Raw genomic sequence first — 15,921 nt, 5'->3', positions numbered from 1 at the left:
AAACTCTATAGGCCCAAAGTGAAACTGATTCAAATCCACCACCCATCTTTCAAACTTCTCTATTCATCTTCACAGCATCACCATTCTTTTTGGTGTCCCATGTTATGATCCCACAGTTATCCTCACTTCCTCCTATCCATTTTGAGTCTGTTGCCAAATCTTGCTGTTTTTAATCTCTGTAACCTTACTCACACCTGACTCTTTTCTACTCATATAAACATCACCTTGGTTAAAGCATCAGTTGCTAGACCTTACCAGTTTTATCTGCATAACATTTCTCTCATCAGTCCTTACTTTGTACCCACACAGCTACCACCTCTTCTCATCTAGGTTATTGTACTGACTCTCTTATTGCAATAGGGGACGAGGTCAAGGGATTGAGATAGCCTCAAGTCTCTGCTCCCGTCAGTGTGTCCTTCATACTACTGTCAAAATAATTTTCATAAAGCACAAATTTGACCCTGTCATTCTCCCATTCACTAAAGTCTAATGTTTTATTTAACTACAGTACTTTGTGTTTATTCTGTATTGACACATGTTCTTTTTATCTCTTCTGTTCAAGGTAAACTCATTTTGAGTATTTGTTGTGTTAATAATATACACATATACATATATGTCCCTTTGCCTGTCATAGGAATTCTATGCAAAAGACTTTTAACTCTTTAACACTGAAATGAACTAGAAGTAAAAACCTAGCATAATCAGTACTTAAATGATGAACCAAAAATTGCTTCAACAATTTTTTCTGCCTTGATAGTTTTATTTTCTAGAAGTTTTGGAAAATAGTAGGAACTGAGTCTTGAAGGAAACCAAGGATTCCCAGAGGCATAGAAAAATGAAAAAGGAGTGCATTCCAGGCATAGGGAACAAAGAATATAAATGCAGAATACAAAGGAGATGGAATATCATTAGTAAGGAGGCTAGTTTGTGTAACAAAACCAGAAAGGTAGGTTTGAATCAGGTTATGGATAGCTTTATGCCAAAAAGAGACATTTACATTTGATTTCCAAAGAATTGGAAATCACTGGAGTTTATTCAGTGATATTGTCAAATCTGCACCTTTGGTGGCTTTGTGGAGAATGAATTAGAATAGAAAGAGATTTAAAACCGGGAAAGTTCTTGTTTATAGTTTGGGAAAAGGTGATTAAGGCCTGAACCAGTATGGTGGCTATTTGAGTAGATAAGAATCCAGATACAAGATATGATAACTATCCATATAAATTCTTTTGATGATATGACTTATTTGAATCATATATAAAACTTTCCTTAAAATTGATTTTTCCCTCTAGTGTTTCTTGTTGTTTTATGAATCTTTGCTGCTCATAACATTTTACCATTTTTCTCCAGAAGATTTTATAATTTAAGATGATATTGCCTTTGGCTTCCATATTTGTCCACCAGTTACTTGGTTTTGAGGTCTTTTGATGTATCCTCTTGATTATAATTAATTTTTATATATTAATCTTTCTTAACAAATGCTGATAGTATGGGTATGTATTTGTTCTTTTATGAATTTTCCCATTTGGGAGAATCAGTTTTTCCCCAAATTAAAAGAATCAGTTACTTACTTAAATGGATCAGGTTAGAGTTCCCTTAATTGCAGAGCATATCTTCTCTCTCTCTCTTTTTTTTTTTTCTAATTTGTTTCTCATTTTTATCCTTGCTTTTTTCAAGCCAGTGGAAAATTACTCTATCAGTAATTAGTTGTTTTTTGTTTAAATTTAGTCACTCATTTTTCTAATATTGTTGTTTACCATATCTACCACCATTTGACTTTCATCAAAGCAAGCACTCATGCTATATGAATATGAGGCTAGCATACAGTCTACAAATCTGACTTTTCCCCGTTCCTTATTTCTCAACTATTTTCCAAATTATTTTTCATTTTCCTTTCCTAGGCCTACCTTTGTTTTGATATAGTTGAGTTACTGAAGGATATGCTGCTTTCATTGGAAGGTTTTTTCAGATTGTTCTTAAAATGTCTCTCTCTTCATACTGTACAGTATGAGGCTCGATAGTAGAAGTAGAAGGCTCATATACTGAAATAATGTCCATAGTAATTTTTTTTTGAAAACGCTTATCCCTGCCATTGCAACTACAAGATGACTAAATGCCCTCATGAAATGATATTTTTTGTTGCCTTTGGATATACACATACCTGCTTCATTTGCTCCTACAAAGAGAACTCATGAGCTCTTTGTCTTCATTCACAGCTAAAATGTTTAGACTAATGCAGGTTTCTTCCTCCAATGATATATCCACTTGTTGAGTCCCTAGAAGGATTTTGCATTGTTGAATACCCAAAATGATTTAATTATTGTAAGTATTCTTAGAACTGTTTGATTGTTGGCATCTTCCACTATTCTACTTCTATTTTGCCAATATCTTAGCAGAAGATGAGGGGCCCATCCAGGTATAAGGATGATGGGTTATCATGACTAGAGAATTCATCATCATGCAGCAGCCTTCTACTGATGAACTTCTCCATACATACTAAATTGAAACTCAGAAAAATTTTAGTGTGTTGCTAAGACAATATGTGAAGCTTTTCTAGTATTGTACAGCCTTCCAAGATTTGTCCTCTGCTGAGATGGAGTTGTAGGACTCTGGGTCACTGTCATGAGGCAACAGAGTAGCATTTTTATTTATATTTTCAGGAATGACTCAGCATTTCTAACAAACTCTATCTGTGTTTAACAGGATGGAAATTTTTCTTCTGCCAGTTACATAATTCAGAAACCCCAAAATATGAAGCTGGTTGGTCAGTCAGCATTTGCAGATTTTGGTAAGGATGATTATTTGCTTTAACCGCCTTCTTCCCCCCATCTTTAAAAATATTTAATATCTTTCCCCTTTCCATTTAATAAAATCAATTCTGGTTATTTTTCCTGGGTATTGGAAAGTATCCATAATATCTCTGGAACCATTACAGTTGGAAAATAAATGCCCATGAACTTCGTTACTTCATGGCTTTTATACAATTTATACAATAATTGTATAACCTATTCATATGAAGCTTCACATGGATTATTTCTACATAATGTATGTTTCTTTCATACAACTACTTTTTAAATAAAAATATCAATGAGGATTATTTTTCTTATAAATCTATGAAATAGAGCAGCAACATTCTGTAATAGATAGAATATTAAACTTGGAATTAGGATGTGGTCAAATCCCACCTCAGATATATACTAGTTTGATTACCCTGGACAGTATCAGTTAAACTTTTTGTGCCTTGGTTTCTTCATCTGCCTCAAATTAGTCAATTGGACTTGATATCCTCTAATATTTCTTTTAATTAGAAAATTATGATCCCGTAATGTAGACAGACATTCCTATCATATATGTAAAGGGAAATTCTTAACAAGGACATATGTGTATATAGGTATATATATATATATATATATATATATATATATATATATATATGAATATTTACCTATACATACACAAATATCTATAAAAATGAATATAAAATGAAAATTTGAAACATGTTATAAGTTTCCTTTATTTTTAGGGGGTTTTCTAATGTATAGTAATTTTGTGGTTTGATGAAAAATATTTACTTTTTGTTTCCATATTATTTACATGATTAAAAAAGCATTTCATGATACTTAAGGGTCCAAAATATTGAAGCTTGACCATTTTTCTTCCCCAAAGAAAATTTATTAGAACAATAATTTTTGTATTTTTTTCATTTGCATAAGGCCATGTTAGCTACAAACCAGAGAGAGACAATTACAATTGAATAGTTCATGAATGTCATAGTTCATACATCTAGATCTAGAAATTTAGATCTCAGAAATCATTTAATTTAGCCCCCATTTTTTATCATTTAGTATAGAGATGGCTAAGGTCACAAAGCTATTAAATGATAGAACTAAGCTTTAAACCCAGGTTTTTTGTTTCCAAATTCAACTTACTTTCCCTTCTGCAGAATGCAGCATTCCTATAAGCTATTCCAAAAATCAAAGGAAAGCTAGCTTCATTACTGAAGTAAAGTATTTTTTAATAGCTTTTTATTTACAAAATATATGCAAGGGTGATTTTTCAACACTGACCCTTCCCAAACCTTCTGTTCCAACTTTTCCCCTCCTTTTCCCCAGCCCTTCCCCTAGATGGAGTAGTCCAGTACATGATAAATATGTTAAAATGTACATATTTATACAATTACCTTGTTGCACAAGAAAAAATGGATTTAGAAAGAAAGAAAAAAACCCTGAAAAGGAAAACAAAAATGTAAACAAATAATAACAGAAAAAGTGGAAATGCTATTTTGTGGTGCACACTCATTTCCCATAGTTCTCTCTCTGGGTATAGCTGATTCTATTTGTTACTCATTTGGAACTGGTTTGAATCATCTCATTGTTTAAGAAAGCTACATCCATTAGAGTTGATCATAATATAATTTTGTTGTTGCCGTGTATAATGATCTGGTTCTGCTCAGTTCTGAAATAAAGTACTTTTATTAAAAACATGCTGAATTAAAAATTGTGGGTTTCCTAGCAGAGATCAAATTTCTTTCCCTTTTTTTTTGAGTTTTAAGTTCAGTTTGATTTACCAATTCCCAGTTAGGAACATTAAAAATTCTTATGACTTTAGCAATTTATTAAGGATAATTCAGAACGAATTCTCAAATTGGTCAGTACAAGTAAATAATGAACATATAAAATCCCTACCATGCCTACAATTCTTCAATTTTTCCAGACCAGATACTATAATCATGGATAAATTAAAAGTTTTATTGTCATTTAATAATATTACATTCTTCATGAAGTAGCCTAAGGGTGATCATTCAAATATAAAGAATGTTTGTTGATTTTTTTGAAGTCTCTAGTCATTCATATATTATTTATATCAGTACTGTGTGTGCTTTCTATAATGCATACAAACATCTCTCTTTAGTCAATTTTTGTTTTATAGTCCAAATGTTTTTTTTCTACACAAATATAATCCTTAAGTATGTTGTTCTCACTACCAAGACTTTTTTTATTCTGTTAGTCCCATTATTCTAAAATTGAAAGGTTTGGAAACTGAAATAGTTTTGGATAAAAGGTCCAGTTAAAATCTCTTTTGTTCCCTAATGCTTTATGAATCAAATAAATATAAAGCTCTTCTTTTTCATTAATTAAAGTTCTTTAAAAGCAGTCTCAATCTACCTTTGTGTGTGTGTGTACATATATATACATATATATATATATATATACGTACACACACATAATATTTTTATATATGGGTTTATAGATACATATGGGAATAGCTCAATGGGACTCTAGAAGTCATTTGACTCAGTCTCCACATTTTAACTGCCCAGGTTATTCAATTATAGGTATTCAGTGATACAGCTGAGATTTGAACCCATGTACTCTGGTTCCAAATCCATTTTGCTTTCCCATCTGCAGCATGCTATATTCCTATTTTCTTAGCTATTCTAAAAGGCAAAAGATATCTAACCTCATGATTACAGTATTATACCTTGAATTCCCAATTATGGATTTTCTTCCAGAAATCAAAAAACTTTCTATTTTCTGTGATTTTACATATATGTGTGTGTGTGTGTGTATGTACATATATATACACTTTACCCTCACATGCTCCATTTTATTTTTTTGATGCTTTAATGTCTACAGTGACAGCACATAGTTCTGCATCTAATAGTTTGCCTCTGAGTGAGAACCCACCATCATCTTATGATATTTTTAATTAAGGGATCTGAATTCCTGATGTTCAGGGAACATTATCTTACGGAGATCCAGAATCTATACATTCTCTTTCATGTAACTAATTCACTTGCCTCACATATTTCATCTGAATTGCCTCCTAGAGATGATGAAGAATATAGTGTGGATATGAACTATCCCACCTGTTCTACTTCTTTTCCTTCATCTTCTCAGCCCTTATCCACCCTAGACTGTGAACAAAGAGTTTGCTTTCCTCTGGCCTTATTTGTGTCTGACCACATATTTATTTAAATTTTTTTTTTTTTTTTCAATAGAAATAAATAAATAAATAAGCTTCACCTAAATTTCATTTCAACCAAACTGACATTCATATTCATACATGATGCTTAATCTCTCATATTTCTCCCTTTGCATCAATGTTTTTCTCTCCTGGAATTTACCCTTTCTTCCCCTTTACCTCTTAGAATCTCTCTAATTTCCTTCAAAGTATTGTTCCAATTTCAGTTTCTTTATGAAGTCTATCCTGATATTCCCATCTACTAGCATATTCTCTCTCCCAATATATATATTTGTACACATTACCTTCCATAGCTAAATGTAACCTCTTTTTGTATCACATGTCTTTGTATTCCCAGTGCCTACAATAGTGCTTGAAATGTGCTTGGTAGGTGCTTAAGAATTTTGAATAGGAGATCGTTGAATGCCTGCTCAGCATAGAATCCCAGACTTTTAGCTTCAAAATAAGTCCTATAAATCATATAGATGAGTTCTGCATTTTACAGATCTAGTAAGTGGTTTGCTTAAGGTAACGCATCAATTTAATAGTAGGGACAAAACTTAAATAGTAATGAATCACATTATTATAACACTTTTTGCAAAGTACTTTTTTCATAAAAAATAGTTGTGAAATAGTATGTAAATATTATCTTTATTCTGTGGACAAGGAAAATGAGAATTAGAGCAGTCAAGTATCTTCCCAAGTTACCCATCTTAAATGCAGATCTTTTCCTGATTATCCCAACTTTGTCCTTTCCTTACACTATAGAGCAGTGGTCCTCAAACTTTTTAAATAGGGGGCCATTTCATTGTTCCTCAGACTGTTGGAGGGCCGGACTATAGTAAAAACAAAAGCTCACGCTCTGTCTCCGCCCTTCAGCCCATTTGCCATAACCGGCAGGCCGCATAAATGTCCTCAGCAGGCCGGAAAGCCATAGTTTGAGAACCCCTGCTATAGAGCTTGACTCAGGAGTCCAAGGAACACTGAGAATAGCAGCTGATGGACTGAAACACATAATGCCCCTTAGAAGATCATATGAATCCACTGTAGACATCCTTTCACCTTAGAATGTAATTACTACAGGAAATATAATGAAAAACAATAGTAGGAAATAGTCATACTCAATTTATATTACATTCAAATCTCAAATAACTGGTCTCAAAATTTATTTATTTTTATTCACAAACTGGCTTCCTTGCTATTGTCTTAGTGGTTTTTCTCCCTTTAAAAACAAAAAACAAAAAACAAAAAAAAAAACCCAAATCTGGATTCTCTGGAATTTTCTCTATAAATCCTGGGATGTGTTAATATCAGAGAAGACTCGGTTAGTCCCCTAAATTTTCTTCATCTGTAATATAGTAACTAATGCCCTACAAAATACCCAAAGATGTGTTGACTAATCACTACTATCTAGTGCAGGAAAAAAAATGTTTTCTGCTTAACCTTCAAAAAGCAAGTGACACCTATTCCTAGAAAATCCCAGTGAAAGTAACATTTTACAGTATTTCCTTTGTAAATAATTTTGTTTATTATTTACACTACAGTACAACCAAATATGTTATAATAATTAATGTGCTTAATGCATACATCTTTTACTTAGCAAGAATATGTGAAGAAATATTATTTTCTCCTTTTCAGGTAGGGAAAGGAAAAAAAATAGATTAATAATAGCCTTGGGGCACAAAATGTCGTTGGCAGAATTTGAAATATAAAGTCTCCTGACTCATTAACCTACATTTGATAAAGAATCAGAAGACTGGACCCACTCTATTTTTATCTACCCATCACACTCAATAAATCAACATTTATTCCCTACTTAGTAAATGTACTATACTTGGAGCTGGAGAAAAAAATAAAGCAGTGAGGTAGTCCCTACATATATTGAGCTTACTTTCTTTTATGGAGACCAACATGTATATATAGAAGTAAATAAAAAGCATATACCAAGTAATATGGGGTTGAGAAGGGTGCAAAACTACCCACAGGACAGAGGTGAAGGAGCCATCCGGAGAGATTCACATGTTAAGGAGAGCATTTAATCTGAACTTTGAAGAAAACTGAAGAAATCTAAAATGTTTAGAGGTAAGAATGGCCTGCTTATTATATACAGAGAATAGCAAGGAAACCAGTTTGTCTAGATCATAGAATATATGAAGGAGAAAATGTGTAATAAGCCTGGAAAGGGAATCTGGATCCAAATTGTGAGGGACTTTGAATGCCATACAGAGAAGTTCTGTTTGATGGTGGAATCAATGGGAGTAAACCTCCTTGATTAGGCCTGTGTTTTAGTATTATCATTTTGGCAATTATGTGCATCATACTTTGGAGAAGGAATTGGAGGCAGGGATTTTGACATATGTGATCATAACAACTCATTGTTGGAATGGATCTCAGAAATTATCTAATATCTGAGAAGGAATTGCTCTATACAGTATCTCTTGTAAGTGGTCTTCTAGCATCTGTTGTATTAACTAACATTTATAAAACATTTTAAGATTAGCAAAACTTTACATATGCTGTGTCATTTAGTCCTCACAACAACCCTTTGAGCTAAATGCTATTTGTATCCCCACTTTTACAGATGAGGAAACTGAGACAAACCAAGGCTAACTAGCAGGGTCACACTGCTAGAAAGGGTCTAAGTTGAAATTTGAAGCAAATCTTCCTGACTCCAACTCTAGCACTCAATTGACTGCAGCATCAAGCTGCCTCTAAAGATACCTTAAAACTTTTAGTAACAGGAAACTTGCTTCTCCTTGAGGCACTTCACCTTTTGGACAGAGTTTTTCTTTATTTCCAAGTACATTTCTTGTATAGCATAATTTGAGGTTCTCTCAATAATTAATTCTAGTTACCTTCTTTTAGACAAATTCCAGTTTGTCATGATGCTTATTAAAATGCAAGGCCTGGAATTGAACATATCACTTCTTATATAACTCAACCAATAGATGAGTCAGTGCTAATGCAGCCTCCAGTTTACCTAAAACTAGCTTTTAGGGCAGCTTTCACTGCCTTGGTAACGAATTGCCTCATATTAAGTTTGAAGTTCACTAAAACTCCAAGTCCTGTTACAATACATTTTTAACAATGTTTTTCCCAACTTATATTTATGTTGTTAATTTTTGTAACACAAATTTTAGACTTCATTTATCACTATTACATTTCATTTTATTAGTTCCATCCCCTTTTACTATCCTACTGAGGTTGTTTTTTTTTTTTGATCCCAGTTTTGTGATCAAAATTATTAACTTTTTCCCCACAAATCTACATATTTGGTTATTATGCCATTTTTACTCTCAGCCAAGTCATTTAAAAAAATGTTGAAAAGCACAGGGCCAAGGAGAATCCTATGTCTCCACTGAAGATTTTCTTTGAAGGCAATATTGATCCATTAATTATTAATCACTTCTTTATCTATCCATTTCTGAATACACCTAGCTATCTCATCATTCAACTTATATATCTCCATCTTGTCCACAAGGAATAATATGAGGGACTAAAAATAACTGGCAAAATTTAATACAAGTTTCCTTTGGAATCCCAAGGTCATTCCTTGATCAAAGAAGAAAATAAAGTTACTTTGACCTGATTTCTTGATAAATTTTGACATTTGCTCATAATGGTTTTCCTTTCTAACCCACAAATCCTTAATAATGTATACTCTTCCCTGGAATATCTAAGTTCCCTGCCCTACAGTTTAAAAATCATGGATTTTAAAGTTGAAAGGTTCGATAGCTTTCATCTAGTCCATCCTATACACTTTTACTCTCTTTGGAAAATCTCTACCATATTTACCTACTTACTACTTACCATTAAGGATGCATTACCTAAAACTCAAAGCTTTTTAAAGAAATCCTTGCTTTTGCTATTTTGCCCAGTTATTGATAAACACATCTCATTATATACAGTAAGGTATCTTATTTATTCTAACTTTTTTCTTAGAAAGAATTCTTTTGGAGTTCACAGGTTCCCTGTGATCCTCTGAGAATGTCATGAATAATACTAAAAAATTACAAGCAGTATTTAAGCTAAATCATTTTGCCATTTAAGTTTTATCAGTGGTTTAACAGATAATTAGTACCTTTTTTTTGTTTTTAACCTTAGAGCATGATATAGACTCAACTTATGTGATAATAACATTTTAACAAATTTCACTTAGTATATTAGGATTTTTCCCTGTGTTGCATAAATCAAAAGAAATGATTTTTAAAATGATATTTCTTTTTTTTTCATTAAACACACCCATTCTATAATCATGTTTATAGGAATCTTCATGCCTTTATCATTCTGAATAAATACTGATACATGAAATTTATTATAATCTTTTGTATCTCTTACCATTCAGCTTTCTAATCTGTCCATTCCCCAAACCAGAACTCTCTTCATACAAAGAGTCTAAGAAGTACTCCAATTATGACTTAGTCATGTTTTGAGAACACAGGATAGCCAGTAGGTTGCTGAAGTGTTTCACTAGTATCCATAAAATGCAAAAAGAATTTTAAAAAGGATTCTAAGATGTTGGAGGGAGCCTTTGGAAGATTTACAGGAAAATCTAGATAAGAAGCACTCAAATTGAGAAAGTGTGAGTTGTACCTGTTTCAGGAATAACCATTCATAATACCAATGCTCCACTAAAATAATACCCAAAACTATTTTTCTTTATTACAAAAATACTCTGGATCATCCTTCTTGGAAATCTTGGAAGGAAAAATCAGGAGAGTAAGAATACTCTTGTTCACAGTTTGTGATCTCTTTGGAGAGGAAGAGGATGTGCATTAAAATAATAATAATAATAATAAAATAATACCAAAATACATGAGATAGCACAAGGGTTATCTCCCTTGTTATAGTGAAAATATACATATAATAAGTTCTATGAGTTGAAAAGAGTAAGTAGAAAGTACTTGATTTCAGTGAGAAGAAAGATATATTAGCTGTGGATTACTAGATGAGTATGACTAAAAAAGAATGGGGAAAGCTACTCCAAAATGAGAGAATATGGTGAGCAAAGGATATAGACAAAGGAAAACTCTGACCTTTTATTAAGTAGTGAATAGAATTGTTTCCATGAAATTATGAGCCATCTAGGTTATTATAAATACTAGTTTTTTCTATCTTACTGATAATTAAGTATTTGATTTAGGTATGATCTTCAAATAAATTAGTTTCTAATTGAGATCATTTAAAAATATTAACACTTTAAATAATATGAGCAAAAGATGACATGAAAAGATAATGGTGAATGTTGAAAAGGATGTGAGAAAACTGGGACACTAATATATTGATTTGTGAATTGATCCAACCATTCTGGAGAGCAATTTGGAATTATGCTCAAAGGGCTGTATACCCTTTGATCTAGCAATGCCATTAACTGGATATGTATTCCAAAGAGATTATTAAAAAAGGAAAAGGATCCACATGTGCAAAAATCTTCATAGCAGCCTTTTTTGTAATGACAAAGAACTGGAAACTGAGTGGATGCCTGTCAATTGGGGATTGGCTGAATAAGTTATGATATATGAATGCTATGGAATATTATTGTTCTATAAGAAATTATGAGGAAGATGATTTCAGAGAGGCCTGGAGAGACTTCCATGAACTGATGCTAAGTGAAATGAGCAAAACCAGGAGATCATTGTACAATTTTGATGGACGTGGCTCTTTCCAGCAATGAGATGATTGAGGCCAGTTCCAATGATCTTGTGATGGAGAAAGCAATCTATACCCAGAGAGAGGACTGTGGGGACTGAGTGTTGATCACAATATAATATTTTTCACTTTTTTATTGTTGTTTGCTTTCATTTTGTTTTCTTTTTCCTTTTTTCCTTTTTTTTTTCTCTTTTGCTTCCTTTTTCTTGCACAGTATAATTGTGAAAATATTTATAGAAGAATTGCACATGTTTAACATAGATTACTTGCCATCTAAGGGAAAAGGTGGGAGAAGGATTGGAAAAAATTTGGAAAACAAGGTTTTACAAAGGTGAATGCTGAAAATTATCTGTACCTATTTTTGAAAATACAAAGCTTTAATAAAAATATGAGTAAGCAGTATTTGAAAGAAGAAATTATAAAGAAAAAAAGGCAAACTATCACATGATGAAATTGTGAATCCTATATGATTCTTTGTAAAATGTAGATGCCAATCCAATTTAACTTTGGCAAGGGTTAGTTTCTTAATGTGAAATAACATTCATACCAATTATACTTTCCTTTGCTATACAATTAGTTATACTCAATTACATCCTAGCAAATAAGAGTTATTTCTTGATCAGTATTTGATTTGGAAATAAAAATAAAACAATTGGGTCATGCAAAATTTTAAGTTTGATTGCTAATTGGTATTGAATGTTCATTTTCTTTCGTATAATTTTTTTTTAAATCAAACATTTTCAAAGAGAAATGATTATTGTAATGATATTGTAATATTGTAAAACATTTAGAGGAGAAAACGCTAGGTTTTAGATTTTCTGAACTTGATTTTATTGTTAAGTAAATTAGTGTTTCGTTTGTTCCCTAATGCTTAAATTTATGGCATAGATGTTTAGTTTCTCACATTTAAAAATTGTCTTGACTCCTATTTAGCTGTCTTATTGTCATTCTGATCAAAATGGTTATCCTTAGTTTAAACCGAAACAGTAAGCTCTATTCAAGCATCATCATAAAGACAGGAATAAAGGTTTAAGGTATCTAATATTAGTATTTTAAAAAAAAATATATATATATATTTATATTTATATATATATACTTTTTTTTTCATCATTTAGTTTTTATATCCCCTTGGGAGTAGTGACAGTTAATAATAGCAAGATCATTTCTACTTAATAAAAAAAAAAAGACTTAAGATTTAAGCTCAGTAGCATCTCAACCATCAGTATTTCTTGCTCTTTCATTTCTTCTCCCATATAATAAGGTAAAAATTAAGTGTATCTTAAAGAATGATAAGCCAAGAAGGCATTTGTTATTTACATATTTGAATAGTCTTGCAAAAATTCCTACTACTTTTCTTATTAGCATCAAAAAGACTATATTTCTCACCTAAAACAAAGAAATATGTATGTAGAAATATATATATATATATATATACATATATGTAGATACAGAAACATATATAGTAGTTATATATTATTTTGTTTTAAAATGTTTTTATTGACCCTATATCCAGCATTTTAAAAAAATTCTAAATATCTTCAACCGTAATTCTAAATGGAAATTCTTAAAATACTATCACTTACATTATATAAAGAATAATTTGGAAATGCTATTGCTAGTCTAGTCACTTAACAGTCACTGAAATAGAAATTGTCCCATATAACCAGAATGTACTGTTCTTGATTTCTATAGGAGCTATCTAAGGTACTTGACAAAAATGAGCTTATCTTTGTTCTTATCTTTCCATTCCCCTTGTTCCTTTATTCCATCTTCATTAAATGAAGGTACAAGATATGCTAGTGGGGATAATTTTTATGATTTAACTTCTAGATAACAATATTTGCCTTTTATCCTGCATGCTATTTTGGATCAAATATAGCCAAAGACAAAGTCATTGTGAAAATATCTAACCTCTGTTATAGCATTCAATAAAGATTTTCTACTTTCTCCCTTTCCCCAAAAAAGGCTATTACAAGGTTTAAGTAAAGCTAAAATATCTAGTGTGACTAGTTTGCTTGATAACATACCTGTAGGGATGAGCTGTTCACCTGTTAAGTAACCTAAAAGTCACCTTAAAGTACCTATTACATTTTTTGGGAGGGAGGGGTCCAGCAACATTTTTAAGTAAGTGCTTTTCTTTAGGATTTCCTCTTCTATCTTTGTTGCTATGGTGATTGCAATGCAGTGGTTAGCATAGAAAAAAATGATTAATCCTAAAGTTGTTATTTTGTGTTTTAGCAAAGATTTGCTTAAGATACCAGTGTGCTATCTTAATGAGTCATGGATACCAGATGTGAGTCTATTAAATATTTTGAATGCCTTTTTGATTAGAAATGGCATTTTGTGCTTACAATTTGTAAAACTGCAACTTCAAGATCTTGATTATATACATATCCTACATTTTAAGTGCTAATATGTTTTAGAGTTCATAAATAGGGACAAAGCTAAAACACTGAATTATTTGAAGTATATTAGGGTTTGGATTTTTTTTTTTCTTTTTTGGAAACTTTTTCTCGAAATTCTAATTTATAGTTATGATTTATTTTTTCAATTTTTTTTACATCTTTATTTAACATTGTGATTTCTAAATTCTATCTCTCCTCCTGATCTCCTCTCTGAGACAGTAAATAATGAGATCTAGGTTACACATGTGCAATTATGTAAAACATTTCTCTATTAGTCATTTTGTACAAGAAGATGTAAATAAAATAAAGAGAATAGCATGCATCAGTATGCATTCAATCAATATCAGTTCTTTCTCTGAAGGGGGATAGTAGGCTTCATGATTTATCTTTTGGGATTGCTTTGGATTATTGTATTAATGAGAACGAAGTCATTCATAGTATTTCATTAAACATTAGTGTGTATAATGTTCTGTTCCTGTGTACAATGTTCTCTTGATTCTGTTCACTTCACTAGGCATTAATTCATAAAAGTCTTTCCAGATTTTTCCAAAATCATTTATCATTTCTTATAGATTAATAATATTCTATTACAATCATATACCATAATTTTATTAGCCATTTCCCAATTGATGGGCATTCCTTTGACTTCCAATTCTTAGTCACCACAAAAAGAGCTGTTATAAATATTTTTGTACAAATAGTTGCTTTTCCTTTTTTCTTTTTTTTTTTTTTTTTTTGATGTCTTTGGGACATAGATCTAACAGTGACATTGCTAAATCAAAGGGTATGCATAGTATTATACCCCTTTGGATATAGTTCCAAATTGTTCTCCAGAATGGTTGGATTAATTCACACACAACTCTACCAATAGTACATTAATGTCCTAGTTTTCCCATATCCCCTTTAGCATTTTTTTGTCATTTTGATCATACTTTTAGGTTAAATTAAACCAAGGTTTTTTATAAATTTGACTCAATTCTCTCTATATATAAGAGAAATGAAACTTTTATCAGAAATAGCTATTGCAAAAATTTTTTTCCCTGCTTTTCTTCTAATTTCAATTGCATTGGTTTTGTTTGTGCAAAACCTTTTTAATTTTATATAATCAAAATTTTCTACTTTACATTTTCTAATGCTTTCTATATCTTCCTTCATCCTCAATTCCTTTTTAGTCCATAAATCTGACACATACATTCTTCCATGCTCTCTTAATTTGCTTTTGGTATTTCATGTATAAATTTTGACCTTATCAAATGATGAGATGTTGGTTTATATCTGGTTTCTGCCATACTGTTTTCCAGTTTTCCTTACAGTTTTTGTCAAATAATGAGTTTTTGTTTCCAAATTTGGATCTTTGGGTTTATCATATGCTAAATTATTATGGTCATTTGCTATAACACAATTTGTATCTAATCTATTCCATTTATCCACTATTCTTCCTTAGCTAGTACCAGATTGTTTTGATAATTATTGCTTTATAATCCGGTTTGAAATCTGGTATGACTAAACCACCTTCTTTTATATGTTTTTTTCATTGATTCCCTTGATATCTGAGGTTTTTGTTGTTGTTGTTTCAGGTGAATTTTACTATTATTTTTCTATTTTTTGATAGTTTGATTGGTATGGTACTATATAAATAGAATTATCATTTTTTATTATGTTGGCTTAACCTACCTATGAACATTTAACTATATCTTTGCAGTTTTTTAGATCTGAGTTTATTTGTGTGAAAAGTGTTGTATAGTTGTTTTCATATAATTTCTGGATTTGTCATTCATATAATTTCTGGATTTATCATATTTATTTATCATTTAAATGTATAAATATATTAGTCTTTGAATATGAAATTAAAAGTCATCAAAATAAAAAGTTATGATAAAATATATTCTGTAGATATCCTATTACT

The 15,921-nt window shown here is 31.2% G+C and overlaps 1 protein-coding gene across 1 annotated transcript in view; it reads left to right on the top strand.

The window, feature by feature from the left end:
- The window catches only part of ITFG1 (integrin alpha FG-GAP repeat containing 1), a 272,577-nt gene that overhangs the window by 104,475 nt on the left and 152,181 nt on the right, over nucleotides 1–15,921 (top strand). Inside the window, exon 8 of the mRNA XM_074293314.1 lies at nucleotides 2,701–2,785. Within this exon, the coding sequence (XP_074149415.1) occupies nucleotides 2,701–2,785 (85 nt within the window). The remainder of the gene's footprint in view (nucleotides 1–2,700; nucleotides 2,786–15,921) is intronic.

This window comes from Sminthopsis crassicaudata, chromosome 2 (assembly GCF_048593235.1).
Source record: "Sminthopsis crassicaudata isolate SCR6 chromosome 2, ASM4859323v1, whole genome shotgun sequence".
In the NCBI taxonomy this organism is placed as follows: Eukaryota; Metazoa; Chordata; class Mammalia; order Dasyuromorphia; family Dasyuridae; genus Sminthopsis; species Sminthopsis crassicaudata.
This window is presented reverse-complemented; position numbering and strand designations above follow the sequence as displayed.